Source organism: Thamnophis elegans, chromosome 11, assembly GCF_009769535.1.
Source record: "Thamnophis elegans isolate rThaEle1 chromosome 11, rThaEle1.pri, whole genome shotgun sequence".
NCBI lineage: Eukaryota > Metazoa > Chordata > Lepidosauria > Squamata > Colubridae > Thamnophis > Thamnophis elegans.
Genome location: NC_045551.1, coordinates 43624742 through 43647888, shown reverse-complemented (window position 1 = coordinate 43647888; position 23147 = coordinate 43624742). Strand labels below are relative to the sequence as shown.

The 23147-nt window shown below is 37.6% G+C and overlaps 2 protein-coding genes across 5 annotated transcripts in view; one reads left to right on the top strand and one right to left on the bottom strand.

Moving 5' to 3' along the window:
* STK24 (serine/threonine kinase 24) overlaps positions 1 to 8178 on the top strand; it is a 34884-nt gene extending 26706 nt beyond the window's left edge. The window contains exons 8-11 of the mRNA XM_032226669.1: positions 601 to 724; positions 2560 to 2628; positions 3504 to 3640; positions 4360 to 8178. Coding sequence (XP_032082560.1) covers positions 601 to 724; positions 2560 to 2628; positions 3504 to 3640; positions 4360 to 4396 — 367 coding nt within the window. The 3' untranslated portion in view covers positions 4397 to 8178. The remainder of the gene's footprint in view (positions 1 to 600; positions 725 to 2559; positions 2629 to 3503; positions 3641 to 4359) is intronic.
* Positions 6432 to 23147, bottom strand: part of FARP1 (FERM, ARH/RhoGEF and pleckstrin domain protein 1) — a 144840-nt gene continuing 128124 nt past the window's right edge. For all 4 annotated transcript variants that reach the window (XM_032226665.1, XM_032226666.1, XM_032226667.1 and 1 more), the window contains exons 23-27: positions 22686 to 22798; positions 21750 to 21913; positions 19035 to 19142; positions 14261 to 14412; positions 6432 to 12046 (exon numbers count right to left, since the gene is read on the bottom strand). In XM_032226665.1, the coding sequence (XP_032082556.1) occupies positions 11965 to 12046; positions 14261 to 14412; positions 19035 to 19142; positions 21750 to 21913; positions 22686 to 22798 (619 nt within the window). In that variant the 3' untranslated portion in view covers positions 6432 to 11964. The remainder of the gene's footprint in view (positions 12047 to 14260; positions 14413 to 19034; positions 19143 to 21749; positions 21914 to 22685; positions 22799 to 23147) is intronic.

Below are 23147 nucleotides of genomic sequence, written 5' to 3'. Positions count from 1 at the left end.
ATCTAGATTGTTTCTGAAGATATTGAAGAACACTAGTCCTAAAACAGAACCTTGGGGGTACCCCACTGCTTACTTCCCTCCATGCGGATGTAGTTCCTTTGAGGACTACATGTTGAGTATTTTTTGTTAGCCAGTTACAAATACACCAGTGGTAATGCTATCTATCCCACATTTCTCTAGCTTACAAGAAGTAGGTTGTGGTCTACTTTGTCAAATACAGAATCCTACATTTTTTAGAATTTTGACTTGCTATTAAAAGATCTTTCCTTCTGCTCACAGATTTGACTTATTTTAACTTGAACAAACATTAACATTTTAATCAAGACAAATGATGGTGGGATAAATGAATACATTGCTTGTTTGCTTTAATTTGCTTCCTACAAATTTCCAAGTGATATAAAGGTTGTTATCTGAGCTAAATTAAGGAGCTTAATTCCTAATTAGTAAAAGCATCTCTTGTTTCATTTTTATTTCTAATATAATTTAGTTTTTTGTTGTTGCCTTCAAATATCATTGAATCTGCCAGTTTTGTACTGTTACCAAGTTCATCATAAATAACAAGACCATCTTGTAAATGTCAGAAATTTATTTGTGTTAAAGGGAAACAGATGAGCAGGCATCAGGTGGCAGTGACTCGGGTGACTGGATATTCACGATCCGAGAAAAAGATCCTAAGAATCTGGAGAACGGAGCAACCCAATTCTACAAGTGGGAAAGAAACAAGGTATTTTACTATTATTAATACTGTGGGACATTAATGCAGTATTTTAAACAGTAATGACTGTTTTGATGGCTGCCTTATCTTGAGGTCTCTTCTAAATTGTGAGTACCGTATTTCTCGGAGTATAAGACACAGCTTTTTCCCTCAAAAAAGAGGCTGAAAATATGGTGCGTCTTATACACTGAATACAGCATTTTTTGCCTCCTGAAACCCCGCCCCTTTCACCAAAATGGCCATGCATAGCCTTTAGCCTTTAGAACCCTTCCAGAGTGCTCCTGGGTGCCGGAAAGGGCAGAAATGAGCAAAAATTGGGATGTTTTTTTGCTCAATTTTGCCCCCAGCCCCCAGGAGCACTTTACAAGCCTCCTAAAGGCTATTTATGCCCTTTAAAAAAAAAGGCCCATTTTTGCAAAAAACAGGCCATTTTGGGGAGGTTTGCAGAGTGCAAAAACTTTTTTTTAATTTGCCTCTTCAAAATCTTGGTGTGTCTTATACTCTGGTGCATCTTATACTTCGAAAAATACGGTATCTAACTCTATGCAGATTGAAAACTCAAATGTAAAACCCAATCAAGGCTGTTGTTTCTTTGAGACAAATAGTTTCTCAACAGTGGTTGGCGGCTGCAAAGCAGCATGAAATACAGTATGAATTATTGTTCGATTACCTGTAGTTAGCTCTTAAGTGTTCTTCATCCTGCAGGTTAGAAAATCTGGACAGTTACCATTATATTTAGAAGTTGAAAGGGCATCAGTGGCTGAAATCCAAAGAACTGGGAGTCTGCTTATGTTCTCCAAAACACCATGAGCCCAAGTGTCTCTATATCAGTGTTTTTCAACCACAGTGCCGTGGCACACTAGTGTGCCGTGACATAGTGTAAGGTGTGCCGTGGGAGAATTACTTTATATATAGTCAATATAGGCACAGAGTTAAATTTTTTTAACATTTTCTAATGGTGGTGTGCCTCATGATTTTTTTCATGAAAAAAGTGTGCCTTTGCACAAAAAAGGTTGAAAAACACTGCTCTATATCTCTGTTTTTGCAGTCCCTAAAGCAGTGTTTTTCAAATTGGGCAAGTTTAAGATGTGTGGACTTCAGTTCTGGGAGTTGATGTCTACGCATCTTAAACTTGTAGTCTGCCTTGAAGTTGACTCACACATCTTAAACTTGCCAAATTTGAAAAACACTGCAACAAAGCATCCTTAGATTGTTGCCACTGCAGTTTAGCAGCAAAGTCTTTCCCTCCTCAAGAGCATGTTGAAAAGTTAGCAAAAGTTTTCAGCAACAGTATTTTTCTCTTTTTGAGGGTCAAAATAAAGGTTGCATGTTGATCATCCTCAAATTCCACCCAACCTCCCCTTTCCCAAGAAATGGGAATGCTGGCGCTGCTTAATCTTCTGAAACTCTCAGACCTGATTTGAGAATAGTTGACCAGCCATGCCTATGAAAAGCTTGAGATGCGGTTCAAAAGATTCCTAATTAAGCATTTGAAGAGCTATTGTTGGAGAGGGGGAGAGCGGGAGAAGCAGTGATACAAACAGGGTGTGAACCTATGTTCTTGTATTCCCTTCTCTTGTTTTGTTTCTCTTTCTGACTCATTCCATCAGCTCATTCCAAAGTTCCATCAGATATATGCATTTTGCTACACTTAATTTTTCGTTTAAGGTTTGAATGCATTGTTCAATCCCAACAGGCACTTTGCCATGCACAAAATTTGATATACATCTATTATCTTTTGTGTAGCGTAAGAACTTAATAAGCAATTATACAGGCAATCCGGCTTCTTACAAGTCTTTATATTCTCTCTTAACTAATTTGCAATGTTTTTTTTTTCCTGAAAGGAAAATACCATTCAAAGGCGCCCTGCATCTCGAAGCTTATCTACAATTATATCGCCATTATTCACAGAGGTAATATCATTGGATTAATCTTTCCTTCTCCCATTTAGAGATTGTATGAAAAAGTTGGGAGAAAATAGGGGAAAATTAATGCAGTCAGAGTTGTTCTTATAAGCGAATCTTTCAAGCATTTTTGAAAGAGAAGCTGCTCAATTGTTGTGATGTATAGGGAGATTTAATGAATTATTGCATGTTGAAAGCTTAACTTGATGCCAAGTTTTTAATGCTTATGTTTTTAATAGATTTTGGTATGGTTTTTATGATGTTGTTTTTTTGACATTGTTTTAATTTTTGATTAGAAGCCATCCAAATTTTGATATCAAATGGGCTCTTAGGTAAATTAACAAACACTTGCTAATTTAAAACTCATTTCCTTCCTTAGAGTTCCATAGAAAATATGTATTTTCTAATTAGAATTGATTTAAGGCTTATTCAGACTCTATAAAATAGTTTATATCAGTGGTGGGTTCTGGCCGGTACGGCCCGGTACGGCCATACTGGTAGTAGTCGGGAGCAGCATCCACCGTACTGGTACGGTGGCTGGTTTGGCCCACCCACCCGCCCACGTTCCATAGCTGTTTTTAAGGCAACCGGGCTAATTGTGCATGCGCACACAGCGTGCAGTGCTGCATGACCTCCGACAAACAGCTGGGTGTCGCAGGGTGGTGGAGTGCACATGCGCAGCTCACGTCTGGTGCGTGCACGAATGGACCACAAGCAGCATACTAGTAGCAAAGGTAAGAGCAATTCACCACTGGTTTATATGCATCCTGTATGTTTCCACACAATCTCTAGGCAAAGCACAGAGCTGTGTTATTTTTTTATCCATAAGCATTTATTTTGTAAATGTTTCAGATGCTTAGAACTAATCCTCTTCTGGTTTTTAGTTGAAAGAGAGAAGCCAAGCTTGTGGGGGAAACATGGGCTCCATAGAAGAACTGAGAGAGGCTATTTATTTAGCTGAAGAAGCTTGCCCAGGAATTTCAGATACCATGGTGTCTGAACTAGTACAGAGGCTTCAGAGGTAATAATTAATTATAATAATGTTAACAATAACATTCCTTTTGGATGGAGTTACTACACACATTTCCTATCCTTGTTATTCATATTAAAATCATTGGAGTTGTGTTTTTGGGGTCTTTATAAAAAGGATGATGATGATCATGAAATACTTAGAATGTTTAGAACTCTTATTAGTGTATCAAAAATAGCAATATCAACTTAAAGCTGTTTAATTTTTTATTGGACTGTTCCTATTGGACTATAGCAAATATTAGCTTCTATCAGAATAGGGTCAACGTGTATTTTACTGATGGAAATATTTGCCCTTTTGTTTTGATGTTGGTGAAGTTCTCTGCTGAAAGTCATAAATCCTTTCAGAATAGCAAATATGTTTTGGCTATCTCTATTTCAAATAATATAAAATCAGAAAAAAACCTACTAAGCTCATAACCACCTTTGATGGTGAAAGTTGTTTTATATTCTGTGTATGCATGTGTTGGTCATTGGTACTGAATATTTAGAAAATCAGTAGTTTTCTAAAAAAAAAAAAAAAAACCGATAAGAAAGGTAGTTTTGGAAAGCTGGTTCTCAACCTTAATTCTTGCTCAAGACTCTGCTTTTAAGTGCAGGAGTATATTTTTCTAAAAGATTGCAACCGAGATACATTTATTTTTATTTGCCTTTGTGAAACATTTTTTGTTCACTACTTTTGTTTTAACAACATGCTTTTTCCCTTGCCAGGTACTCAGTAGCTGGAGGGAGCAGCTCATCCCACTGAAGTCTGACCCTGTGGCCCCCTTTGCAACGTCAGTGGGGCACCTGCAGGCACCTGTTGTCAGGTTGCTCTTCCACAATTGGCAGGCAATCACATGGACATTTCTGGAAGTGCATCAACAGAAGAAGGTGTTTTAGCAAGAGCACTGTTTTTCAACTCTGTATAGTTTTTTTTAAAAAAATAATGCACATATTCAAAGGAGGTATCTTTATACATTTCTGAGATGTAAATTTAGGATTTCAGTTAGGAACTAAAGCTATTGTGAAATCTCAGGTATCTTGTGTTAAGTCATTGGCCTTCAGCTCAAGGATCCATGGGTGGGTGGCATTTCGATCTGAAATGTGTGCACTAGTGGCACTGCCACCCTTTTCTTTGTTTTAAGGTTTTGTTTTAAGAAAGAAATGGAAGCCTGGAGTTCAACCCCATGTTCTACGTTTAATTTAACATGGATTGGGGTTTGAAAGAGTTGAAGGCAACCGCTTTAAGTAAAAAAAAAAATCTGTGAATTAGATGTATTATTGGCTCTGTGTACAAATTTGTATATAGTCACTTTTTTACTGAAATTTGCTTGACATGCATACGGATTCCTCTGTACAAATTGCCAAGACCTTCTGTAGATGATACTAGTGAGGTAAATATTTTGACAGATAGATCAACTTATTATAGGCTTGTCTTTGTTTCTATGAAAATTTTAAATTGTATTATAGCAGGGTTTGCTTGACCTTTGTTTATAGGTCAGAAATAAAGCCGTGCTATAAAAATCCAGTTTATACCTCAGATGCAGATTTTTTTTTTGTTACACAGTAGCAATTTTTTTTTGGTTTCTAATCATGGTACGAAACTGATTGTTTTAATTTAGGACATTATATTCTTTGGAGTTCTCTAGTTTTGCTTATCTTCATGGTTTTATATCTTGTTTAAAATTGTGCCAATCCAAAGTTTAAATTTGTTTTGAATAGTTTTCTTTTGGAATTAATCTTAACATATAACTGAAAAAGGCACTTTTTTATATGCTTCCTAGAAATCCTGGATAAATAATGACAGTTTTGCAAAATGCTGGTTATAAAAAGTATTTTAAAAATGTCAGCAACTTTAGTTACAATCGTTGAAATCAAAATTTGGGCTTAGTTTAATATCTGAAATTCATTGTGTGGTAGAGAAAGATATATGAAATTTCATTAAGATCTAAAATAGAAAGCTGCAGTTCACTTTAATAGGTAAGAACTAGTACAGTATAACTCTTGTCTATTGTTAAAATAAATACATGATAGAAATCCCATCTGAATTTTTATTTTGAGATATTTGGAGAAAAGTGGAATAAAAGTGTAGTTAAAAGGGTGTGATTAGTCAAGAATTTTAGGAGGGGATTGCTTTTTGTTGATTTACAACAAATTAATGCTTTCAATGCTTTGATTTCAACATGAAATCTGTATTGTAATCCTAAAAAAAATAAAATAAACACAGCAACTCTAAAAGACAACTTGCTGTAGAAGATTTAACCCTATGACCAAGCCTTTGGTGAAAATCTCCTTTCTAATTTGTTTTGAGAAAATCATAATAATGGAATAAAGGATGGGCACATTGTGTCAATGGAAATGAACTCACTGCATGTTTAGAATCTATAATATCCTCTTATCAATGTAAAGATTGAACAATTTACTAAATTGAGTGGAAATAATATTTTGCTGCCTTGTGTTTGACTCAGCTATGTTGCCATCCCATTAGAGTGGGTGTGATGTTAACTGGATGGATTTTGTATTAGTCTCTACCCCAGTGTTTATAGTCTGTGAAATGTAGCATGATGTAAGCTACACATTGAATTAGGATAAGGTAGGTGAGATAACTCTCACGAGTTTTCAGCTAAGCTTGTATGCAGTCCCAGATCTGGTAACCTTTTAAGACTTTTGATTGCAAGAATGTTGACTTAAAGATTTTGTTAAATGGAAACCAAAAAAACCTCAATGACTTCCTCTTTAAAATTAGTAAATTAATATTTTGTCAGAGCTATGTTCTTCTACAGATATGGTTTTTCCAATAGTTTATTTTAAATCAGTTAAAAGCTTGCTATATTTATATTGCCAGTTTGCTGTTTTGAGCCAGTGCAGGTTATTTTAATATCAGTTTAATTGACTTAATCCCATATAAATTTTAAATAACCAATTTCGTTGTATTTAAGTACAATGACAATAAAGATTATACTTATACTTAAATACACATAGAATTTCAAAATGACATCTTGTTTGATATAAATGAAACAACTTGGTGAAAGCAAATTGTCTTTGCTTTATATTGTAATCAAATTTAAACTAAAACACCTTTTGTTGTTTCTGGTCCATTTTTACTCTGACTGTTTAACTTTGCAATACTGTTTATTGATCCTTTAAATATTGTTTTAGAACTGTCCTAAAAAAATCCAGCATTGCAGTGTTGTATGTATTCAGGATTAGTCTTTGGCGGTTGATAGCAGTTTCCTGCATATTAAATAAGGTAATATTTCTGTCGTTTTGCTAAAGGGCACCAAAATTTCCTGGTGTAGAGTGGACAAATTTCCCATTTTTCATAATGAAATTCCTAAGCAATCTGAAAGTAAGCCAAGTGTTTCAAACTGCAAAGGTTTTATATCTGGGTCTGTTGGGCCACTTTTTAACTATTAATTAGAATATATATTTCCATTGTAGCCACACACTTGTAAATGAACTCCTGAGATCACTGATTTTTCTTGTGAAATTGTGACAAGTTGCTCCTGTTTACTCACAACCGTTTAGGTGCCACCCTCCACCTCCCCCCACCCCGAATTCATTGCACTGTATTTTGATTGGTTCTTGACCCTTATACGAAGCATTTTGTATGTTACATAATTTTCAGTATTGATATTTTTGTAATAGTTTAGAACCTATTGAAGTTGCTTTCAATAATAGTGGAATTTTGCAGCCATTAGTGCAAACAGGGGTGTGTTGTATATTGGCTTATATATGTATCAATGGATGGAAGGATTTAATTGTGAAGTTGAAGGATAACAGGTATGTTGGGATGCAAAGTCCTAAAATCGGCTTCCTCTCTCATGGCAGTGAGCCAAAGCACAAACATAAAAATAGACTTCATTGTATCCTTGTCAATCTGCTACTGAATTGAAGTCATAAATAACACAAAATGGCAAAGCAGTTATTTTGTCATTTTAAAGCCTTACTGATACACTATTATAAATGTTGATGGGCAGGAGTCCATTTGATGACACGAATGAAATTTTTCTAGTCAGCAATGATTTATTGTGGGTTTGGAATGCTGTGAAATACCTGTAGAAAGCAAACAACTGGATCTTGCAAAGTTACATGTAGACTTTTGTGACTTTTCCATCTATTGATCCCCCTCCCCCCTTTGGCACCCATGTATATGGACGTATACAAAATCTTAGTAACACTTGTGCACCTGACAAAGTAGATTAGTCCAGCAATGTGCAAAGGATGTTTCTTTAGTTTTCATTTCCAAAATTTATAAAATGAATTAGCAATGTAACCTATGGCTCTTGCATTATGTCCAAACAAGTCATTTCACACAGGGGTTTTGGGGTGGAAGGTGGAGGCTATTCTAGCAAACATCTGTGCATATATGATGCATAGAATGTTGAAAGTGCTTAAATTAGCATATAAAATCCTCCTTTCCATTATATACACAACATAAAGGGTATATAACACTGTACACTAGAATAACTTGTAATATTTCAAAAAATTACACTAAGTATCCCAGAATATTTCCTGGAAAGTTTTCAATTTAAAACACTGTAGTAAATCAATAACACTGATCTCTAATCCAATTTATGCCATAATAAATTGGTTAAGATGTCACAAGACTTTATTTTTGCTCTTTTAGGTTAGCATAGTTACTGTTGTACATTATGGTGAACTAGAAATGTTCTTAATTAGAGATGTTTAATTGTTAGAGCCATAAATCAACTTTAAATGTCTTCAGATTTAAAATTATGGATACTAGAAAGAGAACAGTAATTGTATATTTCTGTCATCTAATAACTTTTAGTAGAGTCTGAATATACAAAACATCTACATACTTGAGGAATTCACAGTAGCTGGATAAAATATTCTAAGTATGAGTTGGATGCTTTTTTTAAAGAGAAGCATAAAATTATGATTTCCTTGCTGAATTACGGCAAAGGTCTAACTGGTCAACAGTTGCTTTTTGGAAATGCGCAACATAGCAGTCTAATATCTGGCTTATTTTTTCATAAGCATCTGGGAATGCCTTTTTTAAATCTCTATCCATTCAGGTCCCATTTTTAGCCATCATGTGATATATGCAATGAAGACCTATTCTTTGATCAGGCTCTGTTTACTTCTGTAATTCTGCTGTTTATAACCTGTATACAGTATATTTGCTTATGTCAGATATCAACCTATTCTCAAAACCTTGTATGTTTCATGACACAGAAATAAAGAAATACAACCATTTTGATATGTCATTGAGCAGCGTATTTATATCACATACTTTACAAGAAAGTACACTTCAGAAGTTAGCGACACTTAAAGGGAAAAACAGGATCATAAGCTATTGTGTTATTGCAAGTCCAAACACTATTATGGCTGCAGTGTTCTGGAATAACAGATGTAAATATTTTTATAGAATTGTTAAGTTGTATACAGATGGAAATATTGCCTAAGAATTTTGAGTGTTTCCCCCAGTCATGGCTAGACTAAAACAGAATTACAAAGGAGGTATATACTTTTTGAATCAGTTTTGATATAGGAAGTGCCATGCATATATGACTAAGTCTAGACTCACACCACATATGTGGTTATCAATTTTGCAGTCAATCAGCAAAACTGTCACATGTTTTCTTGACAAACTGCTGAGGATGGCTTGTGTCAGTCAGGGCTTGTTTAGTTGCTTTCTTTAGTTGTGTGTGTGTGTGTGATCAAGGAAATGTCAATGCAATTGGCACAAACTGTTTCAGTTAATTAGTTTTAATTATTTGAAACCAAACATAGAAGTGCATAATCCCATTCTCGGAGCTGGGGTGGGTGTGGCCTACACATGACACATCTGACCCGCCAGCCGCCAGTTTGATACCCCTGGCATCCATATTGTAATCTGAATGGTATACCTTTGGAGTAAAATGGGGAAAACCTTTATATGCACTTTCAGTGCTGTTGCTGCTTTATTTAGGAACATTAATGTTAAAAAAGGCGGTGTGATTATTATATCTTGAATGGAAATCTAAACAGCAAGAGCTGAAAGCAAAAATAAATTTGTATAAAGCAATGTTCCTGCAAGAGGTCTCTGATAGGTAATAGAAAACAGTGACTAATTGATTTGTGCTCATGCTATTTATACCCTAAGCAACAGACAGTGGCAAATGCTGAAAACCTGTACCACCCTTAGCTACTGTGGCTTCCCAGGTAGCAAATCCAGCTCCTATAACCAGACCATTGCAAACCTTGTTTAACAGAAAAGGCACAAGCTAAGATAGTAAATAAGGAAGATGGTCATAAGTTTGCATGATTTTATATGAAACCCTCAAAATTGTATGCAAAACCTTCTCTAAATATAGTTTCAGCTGTTTTGGCTTTACTTCTTTCTTCTCCCAATCTATTTGTAGCTGTTTATTTCTCTAAGAAACAGAAGAAGCTGGGGAGGTTTCAACCAGACATAATGAGGTCAGAAGCAGCCTAGTTGACTTGGTTCATCTTCTTCCCACCACTTAAAAACAAAACAACAATTAAAAAGGAGTGGCTCTTTTATAGCGAGAAGGGTCTACAGCCTTCCAGGATTCAGCTTCAATTTCATGGTTTAGCTGGAAAAAAAAAAATCAAACCACAGCCTTGGGGGGGGGGGGGGTGTTGCAGGAAGGGAAGAGATATTGGAGAGAAAACCTTTTGAATCAACCCTGGATTGCAAAATGCATGTTGGGATGTGCAGGCCAAAGGAAGGCTCATGCGTGTGGCTGGACAACTTTTCATGGACTCACTTTGATGAACTTGCGTTAAGTTGCCCAAATAAGTTGCACACATAAATTATGTGCATTCAAAATAACATTTGTTTTGTAAAAGGCAAAAAACAAACATCCTCAAAAGAAACCCTCCAAGCTATAGAGTTTTTAAAGCTGTTGAGGTATTTTATTCCCTTTTCAGTAAGCAAATCTTAAAACATGTTTATACAACAGAGCCTCTATATTTGGCAAACCTGCTCTTAAAGCAAGAGATTGATTGATAACCCTTTCTCTTAAAATGTGACACAAATGTGCTGGGATTCATATTACATCTAATAATACACAATAAATTTATTCCAACCGCTGGAAAATGTATATTCTCAGTCAAATCTTTAGAACAGCCTTTCTCAACTTGAGCGGTTTCATTATTATATGAAAAAAATACTGTTTTTTAAACTTTGTGTGTATCATGCAATGCCAACACTCCGAAAGGTGGGAATTTTTATATGCTGCAACCCAGCTTGCTAATCATAGTAATGTACCGTGAGCTTTAGATAAAACAATTTTTATGCAACGAAATGAGCCCTGAAAATTACTTCAGAGGCTTCCTCCAGGGGGAAAAATGGTTGAGAAAGGCTGTTTTTGGACTCTTTAAATGGGCTGGACATTGATTAAATGAACATATTTAAGGCTATCTAATTGCTTCCAAATTTGTACAGACAAAATATGAATTGATTTATAGTACCACTTATAAAGGTGCAGGAGCACAGAATATATTGGGACAAAACATTACAGAAACAGATGTTTCCTTTGAAGAGATGCACCTGCACCTGTTCTTATTGAAACACCAATTTTTCTGACAAAAAATTAATGCCATAATCCTTGTAGAACACAGATATTGACATTTTGTTACACAAATTATTATACCATCTTAAACTTCCTAAGACATTCTTACAAGTATTTCATGGGGTAAAATATGTAAACTTTTCTCAGGCATGATTTTCTATCTCAATATGAATTTTCATCAGAAAAAAGCAGGCAAACCTATCTGTCAGTATAGGAAGGAAATATTTCCAACTTCCAGAAGTGAGATGAATTGAACAAACTACATGTTTGACTGCCAGTTTTAATTCTCACAAGCAAATTGTAGAAACATCAAAAAGTAAAAGAACTTTATCTCGAAGATTTACGTTGAGGGGGTGAAGTGAATAGAAGATAAAAATAACCAAAACAAAAACCAGTCCAAAACTCATTTTGAGGGTCTGTATATTAAAGAAGAGGCATCTTGTTTTCAAGGAAATACAAAAAAAATGAAGTTGCTACAAAATTGGTCTACATATTTCAGGTGCAAATTTTTTGAGGCAAAGAAATATCTTTTGGCATTTGGCACTCCAAGGGACAATATTTTAATACTGGCACAAGCTAAAAAACCACACCAAAGAACAAATACAAGACATGAAACCCTCATGTGGCTGATAATAGTAAACAAACCTGCTGAGGCATTATTCCAAAAGCTGATCCAAAACATTTTTTAATAGATTCGTGTTTTACTAAATCTTAAAAGGGGAAAATAAATTCAAATATCCTCTAAAAAAGCAGCAGTTGCTGGAATGAACCATTTGGAATTCAGCCATCAATAAACATGGGATTCTTCATGACTTAATACACGGACCCGTGAGGCTGGGCCTGTAGCACTTCGGATTACCTCCATCCACCTAAGCAAGAAGAAAAACAAGCATCAGGACTTGCTACACGTCACAGGTGGAAAGCTTTTCTGTTGTGGATGTGGCTTCACAAAATATTTTTGCCTATTAGGTGAGTTTGGGAGAGCTCAATAGGAGGGGAAAAGGGAAGGAACCAGTGGTGGGATCCTCCCGGTTTCACAACCGGTTCTGTAATTGCACACTTTGTGTAGGTGCGTGCAGTTTGAAGAAATCTTCAGTGGTGGGTTCCGGATCCCGTTGCAACTGGTACAGTTGTAACAGGGCCTGGTGTCCAACACACGAATGTGCACATCGTGCACATGCGTGGCGTGCGCATGTGTCCTTACCTCTTCCGATGCCTCCGCAATGCTCCAGCTGCTTGGCAGAGCGTCGCACAGGTGCCGTATGCTCCGTGTGCGTAAGCACCAAAGAGCTCAAATACAGGTAAGGAGCTCGGGCGGGCAGGTGAGCCCTCCAGAGCACCGTACTGGAACGGTACACAGTACTCCGGGCAGGCATTGGTACGCCCGTATCTGGGCGTACCACCTGCAACCCACCACTGCTTCATTCCCAGGATTCTTCAGAGGAGTATCACAGCTGATTCACATAGCAATCCATTCTGCCATGCAAATCAGCTGAGAAGATAAAGATAGAAAAATAGTGCAGGCAGGGCGGTGGGCCCATCTGATTGTTGGGGCGAACCGGTTCACTTCCAGCTGATCGTTGGAGCTACCAGTTTGCCCAAACTGGTCCAAACTGGTAGAATCCCACCCCCGGAAGGAACAGATGGCTCTCTTCCTGTCTGCAAAATACATTCTTTCCCAATTCTATTCCAGACTGTTTTTCCAACAGCTGATCTGGTTGGCCACAACGGGATGGAGTTGGGGAAGAACAATGAAGGTAACTCTTCCCATAGGTTGTCCCAAAGACATAGGTTGCCTTTTCCATCCTAGTAGCCGTGCTAAACATTAAGAGGACCACAGTGGGATACAGGAAATAAAGTGAATACCAATCTTTGTTCCGCCCATTTCAAGTTCATCTCTCTGGAACAATCAATTAGGCATGGGAATTCTGATGGGATCTCGTATGGAAGAGCTTAAAACCCCCATTCTTAACAGTGTGATGGCAGAGGGAAAAAGAGTGTAGTAGTGGTTCTGTGCAAGAGGTTTCTCAATCTCAGCAGGCTTAAGATGTGTGCACTTCAACTCCCAGAATTCCCCAGCCATCATTACATCCACACACTCTAAAGTAGTTGGAATTTGAGAAATCCTGCATTCAACCACCATTTGTAAATTAAATTTAGCTGTATTATACAGCAATGCACATTTATTTAAATGCATTTTGCTACAGAATATTTACATTTACCTTATAAAAAGTTTGAAAATTAGCAAGACTAGTACCACATTTTTCATTTTTTTTTGTTAGATGGAAATGATTATTCAGATTGCTAATGTTCTTGGCTGTTTCTTACTCTTACCTACCAATCCCATCCCACATAATTTATGTCCTGCACAATCACATTTCAGTCTGTACGTGTAAATAAACGATCTATGGGCCATAATATCCTAAATATACATGTCTGGGTTGAAAGACAGACTAGCTTAGATCTAAGTCATGCACAGAACATTTTGTTCCCCCCCAGTATGAACTATACTCCTAACTTTTGTTTCTCAACAAAAATGAATCCCTTGTAACAACTTGTGGGGTATGAGCGGCCTTATACAATCTTCCCTTTCCTGGGTGAATAATTCTGCATACATTGCAAACACGATAAATTCTTTACATCAATGATTTAGTATTCTCATAAAAAACTATCAAAATATTTGGGGAATTTTTAAAATTACAATCCTTGCTTCCCATTTCAAAACTTTATAGATAGCTCACATTTCCATTTCACAACGTTTTGATATTCTTTCACCAGATGTTACCAGATTTTAGTGCTTTTTAAAATGCTTGTGACGTCTTAAGACCAATAAAAGATTTTGGAAACAATGCATGAGATTAGCTAAAATGTGATTTAATAATTTTGAGAGATTCCTGGGTCTGGACTGGAGAAGTCTGCACCCAACTTACATTTTGCAGGAAACAAACAATTTGATATTGTAGCTCCTTGACAGAACTCATGTTGCTTTATTTAAATTGGCTGTATTATGACAGTACTTATGACCCATCCCTTTTTAATGATAGAATTTAACAGCATAGTATGTAGTAAAATTATAAACATACCTTTCAAATGTATATTCACTCTCCGCCCTAAAATAGTACACATGGGATTTGAAGTGTAGCTTAAAGACATAGTCTTTATTAATGTTCTCAGATTCAGAAGGAATGGTCAGAGAATAGCCAAGCAGAGGAAGGCTAGCTAAGGGATGATTGTCCTAAAAACAAAAGGCAAGAGAGATTGTGGCAATAGCAAAGGCCCCACTTCACAAATTGACAAAACTGCCTGCAAAGAGCTTCAAAATTATTTTCCTACCATCAAACCCCAGTATGTTCCAGGCAAAAGACAAAACCCAGGAAAGTCCTCCCCCAAATGACATTGGCTTCTTATCTTGCACTATACAGATCAGGGGTGAAATTCAGCAGGTTGTGACACGTTCTGGAGATCCGGTAGCGGAAATTTTGAGTAGTTCGGAGAACCGGCAAATGCCACCTCTGGCTGGTCCCAGAAGTGGGGTGGGAATGGAGATTTTGCAGTATCCCCCTGCCACGCCCACCAAGGCACACCATGCCCACCAAGCCATGCCCAGAGAACCGGTAGTAAAAAAAAATGAATTTCACCACTGGTACAGATGCTTATGGGTTGGAATTTGCCTAATATTCTCTTTCCTTAGTTTTTTTCCAAATCACATCTTTTCTTTCATGTAGAACTCAAGGCAGCAAACATGCCAATTCCCCTTCCTATTTCCCCCAGAAAAAACAACCCTGTTTGGTGAGTTAAGAACGAGTGACTGGCTCAAAGTTACCCAGCTGTTTTCTCATGCCCAAGGTGGGACTAGAACTCCCTGCCTCCTGGTTTCTTGGCCAGCACCTTCACTACTAAACTCAGAGCCCCGTGATTGAATGAAGGAATTTACATGATTTATATGACTGCTCATCTTACACAGCTGACTCTGAGCAGCACCCAAGGATAAAACAAAGACTCTGCTCATAAAAATCAACAACAGCAGAGTTTACCTAACCTCCTAAATCAAACCCCTAGGGAAACAATCAGGTCTTTAGGTTTATTCGATTTCGATTCGATTTAGTCATTTACAAAAAGGTTACTCTCATGTGCAGAAGACAGTCTCTTCCCCATATTCTGTATCTCACTGGAACTGAGAAGGGTTTCTGTGAAAAGGGACTTCACACAAATTGCACCTAAATGTGAATCACTACTGGGACAATTGGTAGACTCCCTGCAACATGGCGGCTGGAAACATAGCTTCTCATTCTCCTGGTGTCTACTGTATTTATTTTTGACTAGACTGCAAGTGGAAAGGAATGGCTGCTCATCATTCTGTGGCCTTTAAATGGTTATTTGTAGAGTTGTGTGGAATGGAGAGGATGGTCAGAATATTCTATGGTTCATGGTAGACTCTTGGGGGACTATCTTCATCCACTGGCAATTCTGTTCCTGATCTCAGTTTCTTGAGCTGATGCAAGCACAATTTCCACAGTATAAACAGGTGGTCCTTGCTTATCAACTACTCACTCAGCAACCATTCAAAGTTGCAAAGGTGCTGAAAAAATAATTATATAACCAATTGATGACCATTTGTTACCTTTGCAGTATCCCTCAGTTCATGAACCCCGTTACAGTCAATATGTAGTGTTCTGAGTCTGACCTGTATTTTTTTTCTCCCACCTACTTGCAGAGCAGAGCTATTGGAGCAGAAGGGATTGCAAGAGAGTAAGCTGTTTGTTCTTCTACACATCAAAAACAATGCAACTGTCCTGGCAGTCTGCAGCTAGGGCCCACAAATGCACAATGGAAATAGCTTGCAATATTCTCATGAAATTTCTTTCTATCCAATCTCTATGCTCTGCAAAGGAGGGCAGAGCAGAGAGATCACAGAGAAAAAGACTGAGTGTAAACTGTTTGTTCTTCTATACATGAAAAATAATGTGATGTGCAAGTTAACAGGAAAATGGTCATGGAAGTGCAATTCCTTACATTCCCTACTGGCTTCCCAAAAGCAAATGAGGAGGTTGGAAGGAATTTGGAAGTCTCAGTCACATGATGCCCTCCCTTAATGACAAATGGGACTGCAGGAACTGCCATTGCTAAGTGGCACAAATTGGCAATGTTGAATGTCATGACCATGTTGCTTAGTGATGGCGATTCTGGACTAGTTGTACTAGCTTTGGTGGGCTTGCTCCATGAAATTCAGACTATTAAGAAAAGCCCACCACACATATAGTTTCCACAAGAAATCTCTCTCCAAGGGAAGTAATTAACTACAGCATTTCATACATTTGTGGCACAGTATCTTAAAGACTACAAGACAGGAAGCACATCAAAGCCATGGCAAGGAGAAATAGGGAGAGCTCCATCTTCTTCTTGAACCACCTCCTTAGCTGACATCACAAGTATATTTGAAGATAGCTGAATAAGGATTTTCTCAAGAAAAAGCCCATAGTTCAGATGATTGCTCTGATCCTAAAGATAATTATGGTATAGTAACGAAGCAAAGAATTACATTGCTGTTAGACAGTGCAATAGACAAAAGAGGACTAAAAAGTCTAACATTATGAGGAGGCTATATAGGCTTACACTCTTATGTGGGATGCACAGAGTCCATAAAGAAACCACTGAACGGAACAAGAAGGCAAGAAGCAGAAAGAATAAGACTGCATTGCTTATTTCGTTCTCTCGTTGATTTTCTGTGCTCCATCTGCTCCCAATCTGTTCAGTTCCTCTGTTTATCACACACAGCCATATCTGTGCCAATGTAAATCTGGACATCATGTTTCAATTGCTACTTTCTTTCTATAAATTTAACCTTTTCCAGTAGCAAAATACTACACCGAGAATAGCTTCTCTTTTGAGGTCGGGCAGGCAGGAATGTACCTATATATTGTATATATATATATATTTTAAAAAGGGATTTAAAAGTCTGCAAGGTAATAGACGTCTGGAGAGCAGATTTCTGTAGCGGTGCAGACTTCTGCAGATAAAAATTGGAACAGTTTTATCTGCAGAGTTATTAATCATACACTTCTACTTAAACCCCCCAATTCTGAAATACCGAAGCATTTGGAATTCTCGGAAACCCATCAAGTGCCTTTAGAATAAACTGTAGAATTCAGTGCTGATTTTTCTTTCCAAGTTGTTTATCTATAATTAATTATCCCTGCAGCTAATCCATTTTCTGTAAAGTGCTTCATATTAATTAATCTCAAATATCCTTGGGTGTACCCTTCCTCAGAGAAATGAAATATATGAACCAAAGCCACCATCAACAGAATAGCTGCTTTCAAACAGCATTCATGGAAACGCACAATTTCATTGCAGAAATTTCTAATACATTCTGTCATTGACTTCTGACCATTCAAACCACCTGATTAAACCGTGATATAGAGATAGAATTTTTTGTAAATAGGATTGTTATGAAAAATATGGAAAAGCTGTTATAAGTGTAAATTTGTGTTTTGTCTTTTAAATGTTGGCAAATGTAATAAATACTATTAAAAAAAAAACGTTCAACCATTCATTGAGCTAAGAGCCAGTTTGGTCTAGAAGTTAAGGCACCAGGTGAGAAACCAGGAGACTGTGAGTTCTAGTCTGGCCTTAGAAAGTTGAATGAATGACTTTGGGCCAGTCATTCTCTCTCAGTCCATCCCACCACACAACATTGTTGTGATGAAAAAGTGAAAGAAGGACTAAGGTATGCTTACCACCTTGAGTTACTTATAAACAGTAATAAAAGCAGGATTAAAACCTAATAAATAAACCAGCAACTATCAGCAACAAAGTTACAATGGCGCTGAACAAATGGTAGTTACAACCAGTCCTTGGGCGTTCCAGCAGTCCCAACACATCCACAATCATGTGATCACGATCTGGGTGCTTGGCAACCCCATTTGCACTTATGATCGGTTGCCAAACGCAGCGCAACTATGCAACTGCCATTTTGCAACCTTCCCCGCTGGCTTCCTAAGAAAGTCTATGGGGAAGCCAGCAGGAAGGTCACCAGTCACTTGAGTCTTCCCACTTGTGCACCCTCCCCCAGATCCTCTGCAATGACACTGTGTCAGCCACTCGTGTAGCCTGTATATCGTCCCCAACCCACACTGCCCCCACGCACTGTCTCTGATTTGTGTGGCATCTCTTGCACACCCCTTGCACTCCTCCTGACTCTCTTGTGCATCCTCTCACATAGTCCCTTATCCTTCCTGACCCATACAACAGGGACCCTCTTATATCCTCCCCAATCCATGCAATGCCCCTTATGTATCTCTTGCATATCCCCTCACACTCTGACTTACCCATGCAATACTCCAGCACACTCCCTTGCACTCTCACCGATCCACATCATACCTCTAATTCATCTTCTCACATCCCCTATCATCTTTTTCGATACACACAGCCCCTCACTCTCGACAATCCATGTGACACCTCTTGCACAATCCCTTGCACTGTAAAAACACTGTCTCTCTGACTGTTCCCCATACCCCCTTGTTTCATCTCTCACTTGGCAACAGCCATTCTCCTGCCCATGAGTGACTTACAACTACCGCCTTTTCCAAGACTGTTGGATGTAGGAAGTTGGTAAGAATTTGACTCATCTAATGACTGTAATAACCAGGACTACACGGATTGCCATTGTTCAGTGATCCAGTCTGGCTTTACATTGGCTTTACGTAGCTTAGCAATGAAAATCCTTACCCCAATTGCTGTCATAAGTCAAGGACTATCTATACAAGCTCTCCTGAGGCTAATCAAGCTGCATTTCAATCCTCTAACATGAAAAACCTAACATAAAGATTATTTTCTGCTTTCAGAAGAATGAATTACCTGGTGAGATTTGTAGAAAAACATGCAGAAGTTGGTGAAAACCACCCAAAGCTTCTGCCACCCATTGCTGTTTTTGAATTTTCGCAAGAGGTTTCCAGAAAGTTGGTTCTGAAAAAAGGAGGGAAAGAGTACAACAAACGAAATAAAATACACGGAGATGGTAAAACAAGCTGATGGAAAGCAGGCAAGGCTCATGTAGAAGGGCATTTTTCCCCAACCTAAATTGGAACAGTTTATTCTTTTCTGTTGAAAACGGTAGTAGATTGCACTTCAAGTTTCTGAACTGTTTTTATTCAGTGAGGTTGGCTTGTAAGTGGATTCTAGCAAGAAATTAATTATCTGCTGTTACCTTATTAGAAGCCCCACTCAAACTGAGGTCGTATTGGCAGACCTGCAGTTTTCTTGACAAAGTTAAAGAAGTGTTTTGCCCTTGCTTTTTTTTTTCTGGAATGGTCTCTTGACTTCCCGGCTTATGTTCTAGGCCTGAAATTCCTGGCTTCCAACACTTCCAACTATTTACCAGGGCTACTTTGCTTCCGAGATCAGCGAAGACTAGCTAAATCCAGCCACTTCCTGAAGCAGATTTGATGCTGGAATATTTAATTTTAAAGTTGTGTGGCTAGAAGACAATTTTACTATGATTCTAAATTTTAACTCTTTGTGTTGGTGGGGAAATGTATAAATAATATTTCACCCAACATCACTATTTTAAGAAAAATGAATATATTTCTCTTAAGTCATCTTTGGAAAGGTAGTCTAATCACAATAACTTAATCCCCACTGATTTTAATAGATAAAACATAGGTAGATTGTAAACCTGCATAAATGAGAGGCTTTGCTTTAAATTAAGTTTTGGACAACCTTTTTTGTGTGAAATAGTTAAATTAAGGTGCTTTGGATTCAACGTGTGTCTATCATATATTTGAAAGAAGTTAGATGCCAAATATCAAACGCATCCAATGATTATAACAAAGGGGAGATAAACTCACACTTTAGCTTAAAAATAATCAATCTTGCTGAATCTTTGTTCTCTTAGTGGAAAACTTTTATTATCCTTTTTTTGTTCCGCTTGACATTTAGCAGCATAATGAACTACGCTCTTATCAAAATACTATTGAAAGGAAACACTATTGCCTTCCAAATTGTCAACAGGACTAACAAGCATTTTACTGTGTTTTGAAAGCTTTCATTTTGACCCATTCCAGTTTCAAAAAGAACCAGACAGGATGTGTGTGTACTGGGCTACAATAACACACATGTAAGTCCTAATTCTCTACTTTTTGATTTTGGTTACCTCATTTTCTGAAGGGTATCATAAAAGGACAGGCTTTGCATTCGGTACCAGCAGACATATGAAATGGAAACAGGCCGCTGATCACTGATCAGTCCAACAGGTGGGGAAGGACAGTCACTGACAGTGAGAGGGTCTTCTACCACAAGAAAAAGAGAAAGAAGGAGGGAAAGAAGGAAAGACACAGAGAGAAAGCATAAACTATAATGCTGATGTGACATTAAACACAGAATTAGGAAAGTATGACTGTAACTTGCTGGTCATGGGAAAAGCTGTGGAACTAAAGACAGATGTGTGAGTGCACATGGATCTGCTTCTAGGTTGTTTGATGTGATAAACTCCAAATATGTGAGTACAATCTGGCTGTGACATTTGATCTCCAGAGGAGAAGTATTAGGATGATTCTGATAGAACATACAACACACACACACACTCAGAAGCAAGAACCAAATGTATTTGGAGGGAATTGCAACCAGGTATGTCTGAATCCAAGGGAAAGATTGTGTTCTTTAAAAAATTTATTTTTAAATCTATAGAACCTTTATATTCTATAAAACTAAGGCATGTTAATCCAATGTGTTCCCTGTTGTAGCCAAAGCAACCTAGAGGCATTCCTTTGGAAATGGGTGTCTGCAGGTACCTTAAAGAAGCTAAACCAATTTCTAATTTAAATGAAATTCTATGTTATTTTCTTCCTCTTAAACTCAATTTTATAGAAAATGTATTTCCTTCTACTTTTCCTTCTACTTTTCAACAGAGTTGAACGGAGGCTTACTTTATGAAGAAGAACTGAAAGCAGAACAATAATGATGATCTCCAAGAAATATCCCCTTTAGCTTTGATAAAATTAAGCACTGAGGTTCCACATAAGAGCTCACATGACTTGATATGAGAATGCAATATACTTTCCATGCAAATTTCACTGATTTGAGATGAGAATGTTTTGGATTCCATACCTCGTTAATCTGTTTCAAATTGGTTTAGCTACAGTCAAAATGCATCTTTAAAAATACACAGAGAGATTTCCTCTGATAAAGAAAACATGAGAGAGGCAGATGAGGCTGAAAGGAGAATATTGTAAGGCTTCCAGAGAATAATAGACAGCAGAAAATAAAACAAGTTGCATAGAAATGCAGATTTCAGACTGCAGCAGATAGACTTATTGTCCTTTCCAAATACACTGAGGATTTTTTTTAAAAAAAAATACTCAGAAGAACCCCTCTTGATATCAATATATGGAAATTAATTTAGAAGTATGAAAGGTGTCCCATGGAAATCCAAATTATTCATAAATCACTTGTTAAAATCATGTCTTTTGAATTAATAGTTTCCAATTAACCAAGAGGGCAACGACTGGAAAGGAAATGGTGCCTGAAGAAGATGGCTCTTTCGAGCTGCAGTCCAAGCCATTTTGAGCCAGATACCTCCACCGCAATACTAAAGTCGACCATGGAGACACTGGTATTTCTGTGCCAACAGACGTGCACCGTAGTGTTGCCACGGTGAGGAGCTTGACGTTCAAGTGAGGTGCGGGATGCATTGAGATCGTCTTCCGATTCCTGGTCTACAGTGGGCTCCTCGGGGGATTCTACGAAATGCATGGAAAAAGCCTCTTGTTTTCCCCCCTTGTACACGGAGCATGAAATCATAAGCAAAATACTGTTTCTGATATGGGGAAATCTCCAAAATGGCTGAAGAAGCCATATTAGTGTTTTGAGTTGGTTGTGTAGGGAAAACAGAAATATGGAAGGAGAAAAGTATTTTTTCCTTGAGGAAAGTATCCCAACAAGAAATTAATGGCCAATTGATTAATCAATAATCCAATACGCAATCGTGCACAGGAACATTATTATTATCTATAACAGTATTTCACAACCGTAGCAAGTTTAAGATGTGTGGACTTCTACTCCCAGAATTTCCCAGCCAGCATGGACCATGTTGGCTGGGGAATTCTGGGAGCTGAAGTCTTAAATTTGCGAAGGTTGTGAAACACTGATTTATAATTGGGCCCTGGTAATTCTGTGCTGTAAATAGAGTGACTTAGTACACACTTCAGTGAACTAAGTGTATTGTTTTGGGACACAGAAGGCATTCTTTAATTTCAGTATTATGTCATTTACTACTTTACATACTATTCCATTTACTACTATTAAACACATTTCTCAAATTCTTAATATAGGATTTGATACCCACAAATCGATTGCCATGTAATCTATCTGAACTGAAATTAGATAAGAAAAGACCATACTGATAGTCCTTGTTTTTAAAGCAGTGACTCTGCAAAATGCTCTGTATGTATAATGATACTTTGGAGCAGTAGGATTTACCCCACCTTTCCGGGTTCTGGAGTCTGGACTTACTTGTGTCAGGTGGGCTATTTCCATGGAATTCAGAAGCAGGATCATTACAGTTCTCTGCCAAGTCAATGGCCATCTGTATGTCCTCAGTCCACTTGTCCATCTCAATGCGATTACTAGGAAAATAATAGAGGTTGATTTATTGTTCATTTACATATAATGATACTAGGCAGCTCACATAACACATACAAGCAAAGATAAAAACAGAAGCACCCTTCCCTTCAGGTGCCAGGCCTCCCAGCCTCCCAGCTCTATCCCCATCCTAGTCCAATACTTTTGGGAAGAGGTCTTCACAGCATCCTATGAATGCTGAAATGGTAGTTCTTGTTTTTTTCATTGCAAATGTCAGTGAGCTTCAGAAGATGGGCAAAATTAAGCCAAATCCTGCTTTCAGTTTTTTTTTTTTGGGGGGGGGGGAGGATAAACATCTTTGTAACCAGATAAAATTACAAGAAAGCACAATCG